Genomic DNA, 21,113 nt, shown 5'->3' on the forward strand with positions numbered 1-21,113 from the left:
TGACGCCATTCATTAGAAATATGAGTAAATTTGAGTAATAACTTCAGGGCTGCTAAAAAAGTATGATCTATATAGTATCATGTGCACACAAGAATCTCGCTGGAAGTAGTTGGTCATCCAGGTACTTTTTTGCCTACTCTTTTATCAGTACTGTGAATTTGGACATACTGCTTTTGTCACATACTGTTTTTCATCTACTATATTGTAGGGAAGTATGCGATTTTGGACGCAGCTTGTGACCTTGATATGAAGAACAGATATTTTGTTTACATCCACTTTTCAGCTTCCGATCTGCTGCGCGAGATCAAGTGAGGCGCTTCCTCTGGCTCGATAATCTTAATAACATTTTGTAGTGTGTGATGCGCCACGATTTTCAAATCTTGTAGTGTGAGCATGTTTAAGATTTAAGGGGAAGAAAATCTGCAAAGATTCTCCTTAAGTGTGTGCTGCAACCTCTGGTCTCAGGGCAAGCTGTTGTCACCCAAAGCTATGTATATCCCTGGAGACCAGAATGTAGTAGACATTCTGTAGAGGTAGGGGCTGAGGCCTGGGGAATGGAGACTCCACCCCGAGACAGAAGAGTTCATCTGGAGGAAGTTTAGCCAAGCTGAAGTGGATCTATTTGCGTCTCAAGAGACAACTCACTGTCAGCTGTGGTTCTCCCTCACGCATCCCTCGCTTTCGCCCCAATTGCTCTCCCATGCTTTCAACCTCGATTGCACTGCTCCTGGGAGTTCTAGAGAGGGTTCGCCAGGACGGGATCAGTCTACTCTTGGTAGCCCCATTCTGACCAGACAGAGTCTGGTTCTCGGACCTCATAGCGCTCCTAGCAGGCCCTCCATAGGAGATTCCAGTCAGAAGGGACCTTCTGTCTCAAGCAGGGGGTTTGATATTTAACCCTTGACCCGGGATCCGAGGGTTTAGTCTGCGGTTGTTGAGACCATCCTAAGCTCTAGAGCTCCCCTCCACGAGTAAACTGTACACCTTAGAGTGAAGAGAATTCACTTTATGGTGCTGAGAGCATCAGTTGGATCCAGTTAACTGCCCAGTGGCTTCAGTGCTGGAGTTCCTCAAGATAATTTCTCTGGGGGTCTTTCCCCATCCATGCTTAAGGTTAATGTGGCGGCCATAGCTGCCTTCCATGCACCATTAAGCGGTGGACCATTGGGGAGACACCACTTGGTTGTTCGTTTCCTTGTGCTCTGAGGATGAGGGCTGCGGCTCATGCCAGGGTTCCAACTTGGCTCGAACACACGGAGTCTGTGTCAAAGAAGTTCCTTACACTAATGGTGGCTTTCATACTGCCAGTAACATCCCTAAAGAGAGTGGGGGACTTACACGCCCTGTCTGTCTCTCCTTCCTGTTTGAAGTTTGCTCCTGAGAGAGCTAAAGCCATTCTCTACCCTAGACCGGGTTATGTGCCCAAAGTGCCGTCTAATTTGGCACGGTCTATTGTTCTCCAGGCCTCCCATCCTCCACATGTGTTGGCGGATTAAGAGATGCTACACCTTGTGTGCCTGGTTACGGCTCTTGATGCCTATGTTCAAAGGTCCTCCCTATGGAGGAAGTCTGACCAGTTAGTTTGTCTTCAGTCTCCCAAGAAAGGGTCCCAAGTGTCAAAGCACACTATCAGCAAATGGATTGTCAAAGCAATCTCTATACAGTGCATGAGGCACACAGCATGCCTTCGCCTTTGCTGATCAGGGTACACTCTACGAGGAGTGACACATCCTCAAAGGCTCTATTGTCAGTGTTTGCCTTCAAGAGGTCTGTGATGCTGCGGGTCGGGCCTCCCCACACACATTTTTAAGATTCTGTAGTATGGACCTTCCTTCCATGCCGGGTTCTCGAGTGCTCTTTTCCTGAGTTGTGCCCGGACAGGTTTCACACCAGGGCAGGCATTAGTCACTGTGGCGCTGTGGGTATTTAGTTCCCCCAAAGTGTCGTTATATGATGAAGGTTCCCTCGAAAGGGAACATCTCAGGTTACGAATGTAACCATTGTTCGCTGAGAACAGAACGAGATACTGTGTCCCTTTGCCACACCACCTGAATAATGCTGTTGTGTGCCGGCTTACCTTTGTAGCTTCCGTGGTGCGCCTTCACACACTTCGTCACAACGCAATGCCAATCAGGTTTGGACTAGTTTCACACATGCTTCAGACGCTGTCATGCTAGAGGTGCTCCCCAAAGCGTTGTTATACGATGCATTGTCTTGTTCCCTTCTCAGGGAACAATGGTTACATTCGTAACCTGAGATGTTATATTTATGAGATGAAAAGTCATAATTATGACATACTGTACTGTCATATTTATGAGATGTCAAATTATGACATACTAAAGTTATATTTATGACATGAAAAGTTAAAATTGACTTGCTGTCATAATTTTGACAGACCAAGTCATAATTATGAGAAAAAAAAATATGACAAAAAGTTCAATTATCAAGCGTAGTGTTAGTTTTGGCAGGTCATGTTAGTCAAGCTGGCATCAGCTGACTCTCAGCTGATCCACATCTACCTATAGGAATACGACGCCTATCACTGTATACATATATAAGCTCCTTCAGCATAATCAGCAGCTATTGCGTTTCTCAGGAGATAATTATCCTCCATCCCCAGCTCCTCCTCTCACCCAGTCAGGATTTGGCATTCTGATTCCCCTTGAATCAGAATAAATTCTTGAATTATGTTGTACTTTAAAATCTTGAATTAAATATATTTGCATACACTCATGTTGGTTCTGTTCTGTTTACCCCAAGGGGGGTTATTGCTGCTCTCCCTGCTCTTATCCATGCTAGGCTGCATGGATACGCAGGGAGTTCTCGCCCAGAACGGAACCATACCGCCAATCCAAACTGTATGCTTAATTGCCAATCGTATTTGACGATAGTGGTCCTGACAGAAATGAGATAAATTGAAATTGTTACATATTACGACTTCTGTCAATTATGATTATTTTTTAATGTGGAGGAAATTGGCTTCTATAAATATTTATATACATACTGTGTACATTATACAACAACTTACAGCTTTGAATTCTGTGTCCCACAATGCAGTGCGGCTAGCTTGATTTTCCACTTTGATGGATAAACAGGAACTTAGTGTTAACCTCACTTTTTCCAATTTATTAATTTATCTTTCATTCTTGACAAATGATATTTGGATGCCATTTGTTGAAATAAACATGCAACAATAATGTAAATTCTGCTTTTTGTTTCTTAAATAGTAGGCAGTATATATTATATACAATCCAGTGTGCACCTATGAAAAAGATCTGAGCTGTACAGAACAATGTGCGCTTGCTTCGATCCGGTAATGGACAGAAGTCTGCCAACAGACAAATATTGAGGACTTATAAACTCACTGCTGAGCTTTGCACACAGATTTTCTGATGTATTTGGCAATGCAGAGATTTATCAAAATCAATCGAAGGGTTGTGTAAGAATGCTTAACAGGGCAGTTTTTTTGCCCCCAAGCTGCTAGTTGATAAGCTCTCATGCTGATCATGACATTTGCTTTAGGGCTAATGCTGATGCAACCATACATACATTATTGTGTATACATTGCATTAAGGTGCAAATAAGCAAAATATGCCTTGAGAAACATGCACTGATAAAAAAAAATTGTGTGTGCTGTAACATTTGTGAGGTACAAACATATTTATAAGAAAATGCTGAAATATGAGAATAACACTAAGACAACCTTGTGTTCTGTGATGAATCAAGAGTGGGATAATAATGAGATCTGTAGAGAGGTGTCTTAAATCAGCTCTGTTCCTTTGAAGCACCTGAGCAGATGTTTAACCTGAACTCAACAGGACATGCTTCCATGACCTCCTGCCTCTCAGTACATGACCTGACTACACAGATTTGGAAGGGGCAGCAGCAAACTACAATTAATTACAACCTTATTAGATTAGATTAGGGTCCTTTTAGGGATGCAGTATTTCTGTTCTGTGTGAGATTAATTGGCACTTGACACATAAAAGAAGCATTATGTCAGTCTTTTGCACTTCTCTGCAGTAGGCATTCCCTCTCTAATTCAGGATTGAATTCCATTCGTAATCTCTTTCCTACGGTGGAGGTCTTTGTTCCTGTAACCAAGGGAAGGATGGTTCAATTAATCAGACTGACAGCCTCTCTGTCTATTTATCAGCCCCATTCTGTTTTCCTAGAGAATCTTTCTTGTGTTTCATGTTTCCATTGGCTCAGAGAGGAGTTAGCACTGCTAGTTTTCCCTAGTTTACACCAAAGCATTTTAATCTCCTATTCTAGGAAACACCATTGTTTTAGCTCTTGCTTAATTGTGGAAAAATGTTTTTCAGTGTCAAAATTTGTTCTCTCATCCCAGCTTATAATGTTAGGGTCTTCTATTACTTATATTCGGTACAGCATTTCACTTATTAACTATTCTCTCTCTCTCACACACACACACACACACACACACAAAAAAAAAAAAAAAAAAAAACTTGAAATACTGAGTTGAAATTGTTTTTTAATAATTTACCTGTATATTACCTTAAAGTGACTAAAAAAACAAATAGCTAATTACAATGTAGCCTACAAAATAATTAGCACCAATATTGCAGTATTAATACACATTTAGTTAACAAAATGAAAGCATTTAAAACATTAAAAATGCTATAAAAGTGTCCAGACTTAGAGAAATAAACAGCAGGTACTGGCTATTTTCAGACAGTTCACGTTAGCGAGTAGTCTACGGCTCATAATAAACACCACTGTAACATGACCTCTAACTTAAGTAAATGCTTTTAATAAACATTTAGTTAACAAAATAACACCATGCAAGTTTTAATGCTAGTAAAAGTATGAGTACAAGGAGGGAGGGAGGCGTGACTATGACCATATCTGCTGAACACCCCCCCGTTTCTTGACTCCACCCCCATGTCAAAAAAGTGCAATGAAGTGAAAAGCACAGAAAAGTGAAGCGTAAAGAGAAAAAGGTATCGCAAACTCGCACTTGTCTGAAACTCTGAAACTCCAAATTAATTGGTAGGTGTGACCATGGAAAAAATCTGTTGCAGAAGTAAGCTTCTTTTACATCTGTTATTGATTTTGGGAATTAATTATATCTTTATTTTTGTACTTAATGTAAATAATTGAACATCATTACATCGTTATTTTAAGAACTGAAATATTTGACATGTAAAAGTTGTGTCTGATATGCTGTTGCCGTGAGCGTCAGTGAATAGTTGGAAATAGGCCTAGGTGTGTTCGACTTGAAGCGGCATATGGAGCTCTCGCTCTCGCTGTACTTTGTTGTCATACACCAATCGGTCTGTGCAGCGGCGCTTCAAGTTGGACACATGGAGTACAACAGTGCCTCAGCCTTTTTCAGTGCCGCTGGTTCAGGAAGTATTTTTTTCATTCATTTTTCCCATAGGGATTTTCAAATCTTCGTTAAAGAGTTATAAGCCATGAACCAAGCCAATCAGACAAAAGGTGAATCACAACACTACAAACCTTGATTTGAAGCAAAAAACAGTTACTGTCTGGCAAATAAAGCAACATATCATCAGTTTTTCTCTGCTCATCCTGGACTGAAGCACATGCTCTACTCTTCAGCACAATGGTGACCCACAAAACAGACCATACAGAAACACTTTAAATCCAAACAGAATATTAAACACTAACAGATCTCTCAAGATCTCAGCATACTCACTTACCGGTATTACAATCCAGACCTTATTTCTTTCAAACTAACATTCTTATTGAGAATTAACTGAGGTTTAGAAGTTGATGTTTTATTGAAAATAATAAAGTTTGATGTCACCATTTTGATGATCAGTGTTTGCTTTAGTTGAGCTCTTGGCCCTTCAGTTTTAACATTACTTTTTCTATGGCTGCTTTAACTGTGTGTCTCTGATACATATCTGTTATGGTAGAAATTCAAGAAAAACTCAGACCAGATGATCTTGGTCACTTTTAGTGATGATAGTCATCATGTAATGGCCTGATTTACTGATACCACCTGAAGTCTAATATTTGATTAAGTTGTTACATTTTAGTTGTTAATTTTGCATGCCAATATTGGTGCAGAAAATCCTGCTGTGATACTCTGAATGATTTTATGAAGTCATTATACAGAAAATGTTTTGACAGAATCATATAGACTCACACAGACATCAAGAATCAGCGTATGAATCGCAACAATAGTGACAATGAAAAAAAAATTCCAGTCATTTGACCGTTTTATAATTTAACTGTTTAGTTACTGTTTAATTACAGATTATATTTGTAGTTTTACATACCTTTAAACATGATGATTTTTAAAAAATAAGCTGAAATAATGCTGACTGATGGCTTCAGCAGAACCAAATACCATGTACCAATACCAACCTCATAGTAGGTGTGTCTTTAATGTTTCTAAGTTATCGTTCAAATTGACAACCATTCATTGGCTGATTTTTCTGTTTGCTTTAAGCAACGTAGCGATATGGTGTGTGTCTGGGGCGGAACTATTAGCATGATGTGGAGGTAGTGTTTGGGGAAACTTGCTTGAAAACAGTCGTTATTTTTTGCACAGTTGAGTTTTGTCAGTGGGAATGAAGCTGAATGAAAATTGACTGATGCTTCAGGGGATGACAGCTTCCGATCAGCTTATGATGATGGATGGAAAGATGGAGTCACATCCGGCCACATGTCGAATGGGTCAGTGACTGTATGGATGAACAAATGGATGGACAGCTGACAGACCAGAGGAGACATGAACTCCTGGCACATGTGAGGAACAGTGAGTAGTGTTGCTGTAGGATTTAAGATAATGTGAGAGCGCTGGACTGGTGGAATGGATGTGTGGGTGAGGAAGGAAATTTCACCCCTGATAAATGAAGATGAATGTTTGCCCATGGGCCTGGGTCACTGATGCATGAAGCAATCCACCGAACAGCGAGAACAGCATTCGCCAGATCTCCAATGAGCGTTAGATACAGACTTACTGTACACACCATCTCATCCTTTAACATACATTCAAATTCTCTGTTTCGATACATTTTACACACAAATTCCACAATGGGTCAACTTGCCATTTGATTTTAATTAAAACCCCTAGAAGAAGTTGTGTTGTCCCAATTGGTGAAATGTCAAACCAGATGACTAGTTTAGATGTGAAATGACTACATTGCCAATAAAGCTATTGCAAAATGTTGCCCCCTCAAAGGAGAAGGATAGCAAAAACCTGCATTTGTGCTCCTAATAACAGCTCTGTAATTTAAATAAAGTGGAGAGTTAAAAATAGTGTATAAGGAGAGAAAGAGACTCCTTAGCCTTTTTCTAGATTCTGCTGCTAGACATAATTTCACACCTCTCAATGTAATGATAACCTTTAACAGCAGGAAGACAAGCCTCTGATGGACAGAGCTATTTCACTACTCACTGCAGGGTTTTTTTCTGAACGAGGCATCAGAAAAAACAGCAGCAGGTCAGGATGCTCTCTTTGACACACCTGTAGAGGGTTGGAGCGGATTTTCCTGCTAACACAGGAGAATACATCAATATGTTTCTAAATATGCGATTTCAGTTTAAACCCACTCTCTGAGTTTGCATGTTTTGATGATGTCCACATATTCTTGTTCACAGTATATTAGCTTTGCTTTGGCTCCTAAAGCAAAATAATGAAACAAATTTTAAAATATCTAATGGTATACCTGTCAAGTGAGTGTTTAAAGGACAAGTTCAGTATTTTACACTTAAAGCCCTGTTTACAGATCGTTTCTCATGAAATAGAACGGTTAAGATTAAAATTTGGACACATGCTGCTGTCCCGAGAATTTTAGGTTTATTTCGCTTTCCCCAAAACCTCTAGAATGGGTGTATAGGTGCACTGGAACAATCCTTCATAAAACGCAATAAACTTTCGTTTACAAAGACCTGAAACTCACCGAGTGGTCAGGGGTGTTCACTGATATGCTCACACAAAAATCGCTGCAAAGGATGCTTTCCAACAGGTTTTATTGTAGTTTTTGTCCAACTCCATTGACTTGTATTGAATGTGCTGTGTGAGGTACGGTATTACTCCGCCGCTTCTTCTTCTGCTTCTTCTGTGTATTCAAGGAAATGCCAGCGGTTTGCTTGCAATTGGCAAAGGTGCATTATCGCCACCTACTGGGCTGGAGTGTCTATTATTCAAGCTCTAAACGGAAGAATCTACGGGTGTGAGACGTTTGGAAAAATAGATCCACAGTTTTACAACGAATGGTAAAACACCTGTTGGAAAGCATCTTTTGCAGCGATTTTTGTGTGAGCATATCAGTGAACATCCCTGACCACTCCCTGGTGAGTTTCAGGTCTTTGTAAACGAAAGTTTAATGCGTTTTATGAAGTATTGTTCCAGTGCACCTATACACCCATTCTAGAGGTTTTGGGGAAAGCGAAAGAAACCTAAAATTCTTGGGACAGCAGCATGTGTCCAAATTTTAATCTTAACCGTTCTATTTCATCAGAAACGATCTGTAAACAGGGCTTTAAGTGTAAAATACCGAACTTACCCTTTAAGACACCTGTTTAATTTTGAAAAAAATCCCTGTATTTTCTGTCAAGTTGACATAGAGACAACTGATCATCTTTTCTTGTGTGTAGTCAGATATTTTCTGGGAAAACATGTCTTATTGGTTGGAGACAAAAAATCATTCACTGTCCACTTTTGCTAAGAAACATTATGTTTGAAATGTTGTTAAATGGTTAAAAATGAATTTCTCATTAATTTTACGTTGATTCTGGGCAAATTTTCATTCATAAGTGCAAATGTATGAAAACGAAACCTTATTTTTCTGTATTCAAAAGAGACTTTATTTACTTTCCATCAATGAAATGTATGAAAATTAAAATGGCCCAGAAATTTGTTGGAATAATAAGAGACCTCGGTTTATTATATCAATAATTATAATTTTTTGGGTATATTTTTTGCTGAAAGTCATCTGTTTACAGAAATCTCCAGTTCATATTGAATTTAGCTTAGATGAAAAACGAGGCTTTGAGGGATAGACTTAGAGTCTTTACTGTGGAAAGTTCCTAGGTCATGTAACTTTCAAAACTGTTTCATAGTTTTTGTCTACTGAAAGATTTTTTTTTTCCAAAAACACATTTTTTTGTCAGCTGAACAATCGGTCTGTTGTTAAACAATAGGACAATCCATTGAACACAATGTATTTCTGTCCCTCACAGCCTTGTTTTCAATCCTTTCAAAAATGAAACATTGCGCTAACCTGATTAAGGTATATTCCTACGGGACGTTCTGTAAAGCTTGTATGAGTTATCAAGAGTGACCAAGGGCGGCAGAGCTCTCCAGCTATGTGACATGATCGACTGCGAGCGCGTTCAACTGTACGCAAACGAGCAGTGATGCGACACGGCCACTACCAATACGAATACAGACATTTTTCCACCACCTTTTACAGAAGAAGCTTCTGAGAGAAATGCTATTAGCAACCAACAATCAGTTGCAGATGCAGCAACCTCCAGTGATTTAATCAGTGTCATAGTGAACGCTCTGTTAGGATGTTGAGGTGCTGTTGTGTAGTCTTCAACAAAGAAGAGGCATTCAGGGCCAATGACAATTTGTTGGTGATGTGAACACCCATTAACCTAAGGCTGCCTGTTATCTCCTCCACCACATTGTTGATGTGCTGCGAGTAATGAACTGCTCGAGACCGTAGATCTAAAGTAAACAATCATCTCTTTTTTACTAGCATTAATAGAGAAGTTGTTCTAGCACCAGGTTGCAAGCTGTCTCACCTCTTCCTTTGGCCCTCAACAGAGGCGTTTTATGCAGATTTAATGATTGCTCTGATATTTGGTGATGCACTCATGTTATGTATGCCTGTGGATACTTACTGCCTCAAAGCTATTGCTCCAGAGGTCTACCTGAGACAGAGTTACCTGCTTAAGTGCAGCTAGTTTGTTAGGGTCTGGGGAAAGACTGTGATCAATGCAGAGATGAAGTGAACATAAGCAATTATTTGACAAATGAGATTTTGTTGTCTTGGTAACAAAGTGCAATAAGGATGACAAATGTAATGCCATCGTTCATGGAGCTGTATTGTCTGAAGGTGTATATTTGAAAGTATATTGTGGAAACTGGAAACGCGGTCTTTGCTGTGACCAGTTTCTCAAAACTCTAGAACCACTGGAGTAAATGCAATAGGGTGAAAGTCACTGAAAACATTTTTGCACTCGGATGATGGAGGCTGATTTGAAGCATGTGGGGACATGACAGCCTAGACAAGGTGGATTTAAAGGATCTCTATGATGTCTGCAATATATATATATATATATATATATATATATATATATATAAAAACCTGCAAGCATATTTACAGAACAACCTGTAAATTTTACTATTTAAAACTAATTTACAGAATTTAAACCAAACGGTAAATCTAATCGCCATTTTCTGCAACTAAAATCTGTTTTGTACCTTTATCAAATAGAGACAACCCCCTTAACACAGGTGATAAAGAGAAAGCCACAATATAAAATAAATTTCATAACAAGAAGCTTTTCCACAAGCTGAGGTAAATACAAATATATGGTGCCTGCAGTGTCATGCACACAAATACAACACTTTTATGTTAGCACACATGACACTAAAATAATGCAATAAACATTCATTTATCAACATAAGATGTAACATAAAACCCTTAAACATTCAAATTAAAAACCCTTAAATTAGGGGTGTAAATCGGACAGTTCATGATGATACGATACGATATCGATTCTCTCAGCCAGCGATACGATATTTTTCGATACTTCAAAAAATTCCACGATACGATTCGATTCAGGGCTATATCGATCGATTAATCGATATTTAGATTTTACGTTCACACAACCAATTACGTTTTTATTAACTCACAAATGCAACCAAAATATATAACATGAACGTTTAATTAAACTCTGAAAATTGCACACCCTCTCCCAATTGGGACATTTATAACAGAAGTGGTTATTTGCAAGTACTCATAAATCATGTTTTTTATTATTATTGTGCATTCCAAGTAATATCAATCAAACTGCAGCTGGGTTGTTTTGATTAATAATAATAATAACTTAAAAAATACAGGTAAATTACAAAATTAAAGTTAATTGAAAGTATGCTTTAATATGTTTTTTTTTTTTTTTTTTTTTTTTTTGCAGAGCAGATACATTCACATTTCATCTTTCTGAGTTAAACACAACCAAGTAATTGGTATGATAAATAATACAACACTCGGTAAATCTTCATAACGTTAATCTCCTCAGCTGACATATGCCTGACAAACTTTGTTGTTGTGATTAACGTACGTACACGCAGTACAGAGAGCTTTTCCCTCACCATTCCGTAAACGAGCTGCTTTAGTAAGGTTCCATGAAAATGTTTCAGGTTTTATTTTCCTTTTACGCCCTGAAGAAGATATCACGAGTTCATTGAAATGATCCATCCTCTATCACTTTTAGTCAGCTTTGACGAAACTCCTCTTAGCCAGCGCGCGTCTTTTCAAAGTGACATCTGACTTGAATACTGCGCGCTGAGTCGCTAAAACGGACTTCTCGTGTTGTGTTCACCAACAAGGGTGCGACGAGTGCTTGTCTGTTTCTACTGTAAAACATGAACTCGCGATGCCTTGACAGCGGACAATACCGGCTTTTGTGAAAAAAAAAAAAAAAAAACTTTAGGGTTTAGTCAGTCTTGTCAGGCGTCTTTTTCAGATGAGGAGATTAACGTTACACACCGGCAGGCGGTTGGTGAGTAAACGAAAATGTGCGCTTTGGTGGAAGGACGTGTCGTGATAATGTGGAGAGTGTCAAAATAAAGGTACATATCGATATTTTAAGTGTGGAATCGATGCATCGTATAGACGTTATATCGATCCATATCGATGTATCGTTACACCCCTACCTTAAATGTGAGCAGGGGCGGAGTGGGACCAAAAAATCTACCGGGAAATTTCGTAGACCACCGGCCCTCGGTGGTAAAAAAAAAAAAAAAAAAAAAAAACCTTTGCTACAAAATATAGCAGTGAATGAGAGAATATTAAATAGATTTTTTTTGTTCCTCTATAGTTTTTTCACAACTTTCTAAAAGAGTAAAAAAATTGCGAGAGATGGATAACGGCAGTCAGAAGAACTCAGAAGAGAGAAATATAAGTCACTTTGTCATCACTCCCACAGACGCAGCATTAGAAACCCTCACAGCAGCATTAACTCGTTTTTTTTTTGTAATTTTATTAAAGGTAATATAATATAAAATAGTGTTAAATGTAAATACATATTTTTTTCAATTGAAAATATAAAAAAAAAACTTTCCAGGATTTATGCGGATGATGACCGTTAAAACGTGTCATCATCACCCTGTTGAAAAGGGTCTATGGCATTTTCACGGTGACACGACACCTTGCTCGTTAGCTTCTGCTAGTGTTAACATAGCAGCAGCAGCCAAGGGAGGTTACTCGTTTTAAAACTAGGAAATCTGCCACTAGTAGCCTAGATAGTCACTCAATAGTAAACTTTTTATTTGTCTCATATTTACCACTGCTACTTTCAAATTACACAAGCTTTTGGCTGGCTGGCTGCATAGCTGGTGCTAATTCCCATCTGTGCCTAGCTTTGACAACATGTGCTTCAGTTTATTTCATCTGTAGTATCTTTGCTTGTTGATGCCCGGAACATGTCTGTTATTTTGGAGCATTTCACTGCCTCCTCCTCCATCATTTTTGAGTCTGACCTTCTCAGCGCCAGATTTTTTAACGCTTGTGCTGAGGGGTGCTAGATCATTGACGGGGGAGCTGCGCAGTTATACAAATAATAATTGAGCAAAACTTGGCCACTAAATATTTAATATTCAATTATTTTAATGATCACAATTAAAGTTTTAATTTTATTAAATTGAACAAGCGCAACATTCAGCATTCAATCAAATATTCTAAAAGATGTAGGCTATTAGTAGCTTATTAATAAGGTTATTTCAACATAATATTTCGTTATTTCAACATTTATGTGCGTGCAACAAGCAAGATGTGCATTTGTAAATCCAGTAACGCGTGCATTGATTTTTAGTAATAAATTAGTGTTTTCTGACAGTGTCGGGTGTCGGCTGCAAAGATGAAGTTGACGATCGCCATATATAGTGAACGCGCCTAGAGAAATGCATGATTACGTAATCAGAGAGTAGGCAAGCCTTTTTCTTTTCGTTTTGAATTATTTCGTTTAAAGTTATTTCAAGCTTTGTGTATTTGATGTGTTTCGCATGTCTGTGTGAGGCATACACTGAGTTTCGTTAACTTAGTTCGGATGAGATGCGCTCAGTTAACGTGCAATGCAATTGACCGCGCGGGCGCCTCCATGATTAGGCTATATTGTCTGTTTGTTATATTTGCTTATTATTATTTAAAAAATGATTAAAATTAAGATACAATTTATACAAAACGAAATTCACTTTAATGAAAGGTTTTCTACAAAACAAAACTGAATGAAATGGTCAAAATCATGTCTGTCTGACCCTCTGTCTCTTGATAGGCATCATATCTTATTCGTGCTGTTCACTTTTCATAAATAAACATAAATGGAAAAGAAATGACATTATATATTTTAACAAATATGAAACTAAATGCGCTTATTTAATGGCTACAATAGGCCTACAGACTCTCTATTTGTGCAAATTGCTGCACATTCATTTAATTCTGAATTTTGCACAAGTTGAAAGGCGTTTGTTCAAATCAAGTTCACGGATAATTGTGCGTGCATTTATTAATCATTATGATACTAAAAGCATAAAAATGCTATGTAGCCTACTAAAAATCAGATGAGCCCAGAATATGAACGCAACGTTTAATTACACGTTAAGCAATTTCCTCCCATAGAAAACCATTAGGCCTAAGAACGCTTATAGGCTAGCTTAATGCAGATTAGAATGCCCCCTTATTATGTCGAAATAACGACTTATTATGTCGAAATAACGAGATATTATGTTGAAATAACGTCTTAATATCTCGAAATAACAAGATAAGTTTTCTTTTTTGCCTTTCCATCATTTAACTCACTCTTACGGACGTTAGACTTCCAAGACGTGACGAGGAAAAAGAGGTGTTCGGCGGCTTTTTACATCAAAGGCCGACCCGATTTTGGGAGGGGCCGCTCACTGACCCCCCTATGTTTTTGAAAATCCTATAGACATGGTTGGACCTGCCGAACGGGTTGAGCACTTTTATATACTGTGTTGAGCAGAGAGGCTGCACAGTTTGACCAGCGAGAAGCGGCCGCACATCAGGCCGCCAGACGGGTGTTGCTAAAATAACTCGCAATGTATAACTATTATCAGACCGGCCCTCCGCGGCCTCAAAACACTACCGGCCCACCGGGAAAAGTCCCGACTCTCCCGATTGCCACTCCGCCCCTGCATGTGAGGTGTCGCACAGAATTCTAGTACATTTAACAGTATTTTACTGTAAAATGAAATGAAAGGTTAGATCTATTTCAGTTTTTCCTCATATATATTAAGTGAACTTAATGTTAACCAATTAACAGGTTTTAACTGGCATGTTTTTAGTCTGTTATAGGTCAAATTTGTAGAGACATGACCTGTTTTAAAAATCGAATGGGTTCCTTAGTTGTTAAAACGTGCTCTGAGGCGCATGGAGATGATCTAATTATCCATTATTGACTTTTTCTATTCAGCTACTTTAGGCTTATAAATCACAGACATGTCCCCATAGGTCAGCTGTGTACTCAATATGCGCATGAAATTTTGAAAAGAACTAACAGTATCTGAATCACTTTCCTGCTGTGTTTGAGTGATGTGCGTTGAATTTAAACAGATAGTTGTAAATTCTGTCATGAATTACTTTTATTTCAAGTGTGTGTGTGTGTGTGTGTGTGTGTGTGTGTGTGTGTGTGTGTGTGTGTGTGTGTGTGTGTTTCACACACAGAAGAGAAAATGTCATACATGTTTTGATCGTTTTGTGAGTGCATTCTCACTTTTGGGTTAATATCCCTTTAAGGTTGACTGGTTGGAGTCACACACATACAAAAAGAAGACACACACACATACACACACACACAGAGAGAGTTGGGTCGCGTCCACAGTCACAGGGTCATCAATAACTGACACTTCAGTAATTGGCCGTCACTATACTCTTTGTAGAGGAGATGAAGTGCTTGTTCGATATGATCACATTCCATTTACCCTCCAGTTTCAACAGCAAAATTATTTCATAGTGCACACAGAACCACACCACACACAAGACATAAGCATAGCACCGTTAGTTTATTCATCAGTTCTGAACTATAAGACATTTTGAAGGATTTGTTATTTAAGCTTGCTGAAGTGCTCCAATTCTTTATTCCACTGCCACCACCTCTCAAGCTCACACACTCTAAATGTGCCATCATTTCATGGTTGCTTGGGGGATGAAAATGAAAACATTATTGACATTAGGCTGAACCAATCCTCCCACTTCCACAGATAAGTTCATTAGTCCATACCAGACACAGATGGAAAATGCTACTGAAAGAAAGGTGGATTGTTCAAATGACAGGCGTTAGATTAATGGCCTGTGCTCTATATGTTCTGGAATTCAGAACACACGTTGCATTGCATATGAAGCCACAAGGTGCCCTTCAAATGCGACGTGTCAGTGTTTACAGAACTGCAAACACTGTTCCGGTTATTGCAGTGCATGCAGCGCATTGTCACTTCTCTTCACTATAAGGGCAAGACACTAAGCAGTTATCCCCATGATTGGATTTGCTTTTATCATGCTATCATACTCAAACAGTTGTGATGTTCATGTGATGCCAGCAATAATGCAATATCTCTCTTTCTCAGATAACAGTGTTTCGAATGGGATCAGAGGGACACCAGGACATTGATCTGGCTATTTTAACAGCTCTTCTGAAAGGTAATATTTGTACATTTGCGGATACTCATACAGTATGCATCTGTGGGGATCCGCTCGTATATCATTTCATTTTAAACTGAATTTTGCAGAGAAAAAAGAAAATTAAGAGGAAAAAAAATACTGTATAAAATTCAACCAAAGCTAATAGTTTAGAGTAGATAATTGTTACAATGTGTCTCCCTTATTAATGTAAAAAAAGTAAAATTGCAATGTGCAAGTACATAACTACTCCAGTAATGATTATGCCTTTTTGAAGTACAGTAAATAATAGCAGTGGTTTATTTAGACTCAGACCGAGACAATATTCAAAGGCCCTCTTATCTTAGCTGATATGTAACTCTGGTACCTCTGTTGAAATAAAACAACTCGAAAATATGATGTCAGTTTATTGCTGTACATCTTTATTGTTTGTGTTTTTTTAATTATAAGAAATTTTAAATAATGTTACAAGATATTGGGGCCCCCCTGGATGTTTGTTGAGGCCCTCTAGTAGGGGTGCAGTTTGAAGGGGATTGGGTGAGGTAACCCTTGCCTCCTAGCAGTAGTTAAGAAACCACTGTGTTGTAGAATGTACAACTCAGTTTTATACGATATAACAAGGTGCCTGCTCTGTCTCTCTATCCAACAATTGGTCAATGGATTGAAAATGTTTGAAGACCCCTGGTTTAAACATCTTTATGTAAATTTCCACAAGTTGTGGAGCAGAGATCTGACTTTTTCTGATCACACACTAACTTCCCTTTTACCGCCCACCGACTTTCAGTGCCCGCAATCGCCAGGTTAACAGGACATTTGCCACTGAGAGGAGTGAACAAAATGCAAGCTCTACTGGTTATGCTTCTTAAGACCCACTTTTAAATCCCTTTCAAAAGATGGGATTCCAGTGAAGCCTTTCCTCCGAGAGCTCCATGTGTTGCTCTGAAAGCCAGCAGCATTGCTCTTGCATAATTCATAGTACTTTCCAGCGCATCTAAAGAATGATTTACTCATGCAGTTCCCAGCTCTCTCATTTTCCCTTAATGAATGTATCAGGGACATATATCAGGTTGGTACATAGTCAAAGAACAGATATTATGTTGTATTTTTGAGTTCGCACAAACAGTTAATGCCAATTAAGTCAATTATACAAGGGACAGTTTCAGTGTTCTGAAAGGGAACTAACAGTGACCCCTATTGCATATATGTTAGTGCAGTCCAATGTTACATATTTTATTCTATTTCTTTTTTAATATATTGAAGTTTTCTGTGAGAGTTGGAGCTGATAGCCTCATGGGCAGCGCTCTGACATAGCACAACTGCGCCTCCGGCAACCCGAGTTTGATTCCAGGCTTGAGGTCATTTGGCGATCCCGTTTCTCTCTCTCTACCCTGTGCTTTCCTTTCTGATCTCTACACTATCCTATCCAATAAAGCCATTGAAAAAGTTTTCTGTGAGATACCAATTTAGACCATATTTATATCCCTGACACTAGCATTGATTTTAAAATGTATGATTCTTGTTACCTTAAATTCCTTTATAGCAAACTAAGCGAATCATTTGATTGCTGATTTAGAGAGTGTATGATATGCTAATTACTGAAAACATGCAAGCTTATTATTAACTTTTATCAGTAGCGTATTAGCCATGCCATAAGAGGTTACTTTTGAGGTGACATTTTTTTTCCTCAGATCGCAAAATGGCATGCACACATGGTGTGAGAAGGCAAGTCTCAAGATTTATTGTGATGTAGTGTGAAATTAAAGCGAAAAAATAAAGCTAACCTCTGATAAAGTTCAAAGCAGCAGAAAACAGCAATTAAAGCTCATCCTCGGAGACTTAATTAAACATAATTATGTGACCAATCTCTGCTGATACAGCGCCTTCCTGTTGCTGAGGACTTGTTTCACCAGCATCAATATAGTAACTCAATACAACATGAAATACAAAAGCATAAATTGCCCCATATGGACACTTTCAGGTATTACAGGCCTCTATGTCTGTATTTTAGGTTTAACAGCTCATAAATGGAGTCAGGCAGGATATTTTCTGGCACTTAACTGAGATTATGCAAATATGGTTTAATACATGGCGACACCTAGACAAGCCACGGAGGTGTCTATTTAATAGACTGTGTCTGGAGAGATTACCCTCATAAAAGTAAATGAAGAAGCACCAGGCCAGAGTAAGTAAAGACAAATGTCCTGCTGCTCAGGGGGAAGGTTTATTAGCTTGAAGCAGGAGCGTACAACACAAAGTGTCAGAGACCCTGGAGAGTGCTTTCCTCTGTGATTTATCTCTAGAATCAGCTTTTTAAACTGGCATAACGGTATGCATTGTAATGATGCGAGAGCCGGAAATTCCTCAGGATTCTCCACTGTGAGAAGCACTTGTAAATCAATGGGAGTTGAAAGTGTTTAAGCATACCAATGATTTTAAAGACATTAGCCTGAAAAATTGGTCATATTTAATAGGCACAATTCATCCATCATTTTATACGTTCTCGTTAGCATATTCCCAGGCCTTTTTTTAAGCTGGTTTTGTTGAATTTACATTAATTATGTACCATTTTGCTTGTCTTTCCAGGGGCTAATGCATCAGCTCCAGATCAGCTGAGCCTGGCTTTGGCCTGGAACAGAGTTGACATTGCTCGGAGCCAGATCTTCATTTACGGACAGCAGTGGCCTGTAGGCAATATCCTCCACTCACACAAACTAATTCATTGTAATTCATTTAGGTATAGATACAGAGATACTTTATTGATTGCACGAGGGGACGAGAAGCACTTCTGTGTACCTCTGACTCTAATTAAACACGGTAGCTGCATTTCAAACAGATTAAAATTCATGAAATCGATTAATTGCTGTGCACCTATATGTCTGTTTTATTGTGTGCTTGGGTACTATGTGTCCTGGACCTATAAGCTTTATTTATGTATGGTCAGGTGGGCTCTCTAGAGCAATCTATGCTGGACGCACTGGTTCTGGACAGAGTGGACTTTGTGAAGCTGTTGATTGAGAACGGAGTGAGCATGCACCGTTTCCTGACACTGTCCAGACTTGAAGAGCTCTATAATACGGTAATGTAGCTTTCTGTTCATTAAAGAATCCTGAAAAAATGTATCACGGTTTCAACAAAATATTAAGCAGCACAACTGTTTTCAAGCACCAAATCAGCATATATATATTTTTTTTTTATAATTTTTGAAGGATCATGTGACGCCGAAGACTAGAGTAATGGCTGCTGAAAATTCAGCTTTGTCATAACAGGAATAAATTATACATTTTAAAACATATTGTAATAGAAAACTGTTATTTTAAATTGTAATAATATTTCACAGTATTAATTAATATTTTTATAGTGCTTATATATATATATATATATATATATATATACTTCCGTTCAAAGGTAATTGAAGTAATTGGTTATTGAAGGTTAAATTTGTGTCTGTTTGTCTTAAACAGAGGCATGGTCCATCCAACACCTTGTACCACCTTGTCAGAGATGTGAAAAAGGTAAGAATTCACTGTGCATGCGTCTGTGTGTGCGTGTGTTTCTGTATGCATGTGTGTGAGTGGATGTTAGAGAGAGTGTGTGTAATTTGTAGATTAGTGTTAGATTTCTGTTGCATATTCAGCAAAGGTGTCTTTCCTGCTTCTTAGCCTAACAGAGAGATTGGGTGAATTAGTTGCTTATTTTGTTTCTGTCTGTCCTCTGCTTTTTTCAGTGATTTTCAGACTATAAAACAGTCAGAACAACTGGTTTGTTGCTTCTTAGGTCGCTCGAGTCGTTTATAGTTTGTTTTTCTTCATTACTATTCATAAGTGCATTTCCGAGACATAATGGGGTGCATGGTTACTTTCTTTTTGCACTCTTGTGATTTTCGTGGTATTTGTGCATATACTGCAATTTCCACTTAAAAAATAGAAAAGAATCAATGCAGGTACCATAAGGTTTTAATTTAGTCTTCTCTTTGTATACTACACTTTGGAGGCTCAAATCTTCTGCTTGTCACTGGAGACTAACATGTTAAAATGTCTTTTGATTTCACATGAACATACTCTACTGTAGTACAAAATGTCTTTACAAATGAAATGCAGCATCACATTGTGCATATTGTGGTATTTGCTGAGGCTGAAGTAATTAGCCCAGCTTAGAAGATCCATGGTGGCTCTGCGTTGATAATTACAGAACCAGAGCAGAGCCTAGTTATCATAGCCTGAAGGCTGGATGTGGGATGTCATTTTGCTAAGAGAGATTTGGCCCATAGATCTAATGAAAGGAAGAATCTTAGGATTTCATGTTCTCTTCATGTTGTTAAGTCTTACAATCAAAAATCTCGACACCCTGATAAGGAGTCTCTAATTGGAAAAGCTCACTAATGTCGGCATAAACCTGAAGATGAGTTACATCATTAAATTAACAGCTGAGGAATTGCTTCTTATCACTTTCCCCTGGTTTTTCTTTTTCCCGCCCAGTATTAGACTCCATTCTCGCTTTATTTTAATCACTTTCTCTCTCCTACACTCTGTCTGACTCTCTATTATTGTTTTTTTTGTTTTTTTTTCTGTTGTTGTTTTTATTTAATTTTTTTTTGGGGGGGGGGGGGTAGAGAGGCTTATTGTTTTCACGGTCAGTTCAATATGGCACCAACCCCTGATTCTAGACTTGCTTGGTCTCAGTGGGATGTTTGTCCCTTTAATATGATTCTGTCTCACTGACCTTGTGTGTTCTTTCCAAGCAAGAATATCCAGGGTTCAGTTGGATCTACCTCAAGGTGAATCAGACAATCTTCTTCAATTATCTTGATTCCTTCTAGCAATATGTCAGTGTGTTTGTGGAGTGAGAGTGGATGGGTGTGTATGTAGTTGAGTACGTGTTTCGTGTCTGACTTTACCGTTTGCCATTTTCATAGCCATAACTGTTAGCATGGGTTCAGTGTTGCCATTAATAACCTTTTTGTTTACAGGGTAACCTGCCCCCTGACTACCGCATCAGCCTGATTGACATCGGATTGGTAATTGAATACCTCATGGGCGGAGCCTATCGCTGCAATTACACCAGGAAGAGATTTCGGACCCTCTATCACAACCTTTTTGGACCCAAAAGAGTATGTTATTGACCCTTTAAAAAATGGCATGTAGCTCTAAATCAGCATCATACCAAACTAAGATTTCAAGAACGAAGTAATTTAAAGTTGCTATGTTACTAAAATATATTCGTTATGTTATAAGAATACATTTGTAA

The 21,113-nt window shown here is 38.5% G+C and overlaps 1 protein-coding gene across 3 annotated transcripts in view; it reads left to right on the forward strand.

Moving 5' to 3' along the window:
* The window catches only part of trpm3 (transient receptor potential cation channel, subfamily M, member 3), a gene marked incomplete at both ends in the record, with an annotated part of 154,168 nt that overhangs the window by 110,445 nt on the left and 22,610 nt on the right, over positions 1-21,113 (forward strand). For 2 of the 3 annotated variants that reach the window (XM_081365729.1, XM_081365730.1), the window contains 6 exons: positions 15,818-15,890; positions 18,453-18,553; positions 18,811-18,945; positions 19,331-19,381; positions 20,608-20,643; positions 20,836-20,976. In XM_081365729.1, coding sequence (XP_081221855.1) covers positions 15,818-15,890; positions 18,453-18,553; positions 18,811-18,945; positions 19,331-19,381; positions 20,608-20,643; positions 20,836-20,976 — 537 coding nt within the window. The remainder of the gene's footprint in view (positions 1-15,817; positions 15,891-18,452; positions 18,554-18,810; positions 18,946-19,330; positions 19,382-20,607; positions 20,644-20,835; positions 20,977-21,113) is intronic. The other variant, XM_081365731.1, reaches the window with a different exon arrangement.

Source organism: Scardinius erythrophthalmus (assembly GCF_964197995.2).
Source record: "Scardinius erythrophthalmus genome assembly, chromosome: 5".
NCBI classification, from domain to species: domain Eukaryota; kingdom Metazoa; phylum Chordata; class Actinopteri; order Cypriniformes; family Leuciscidae; genus Scardinius; species Scardinius erythrophthalmus.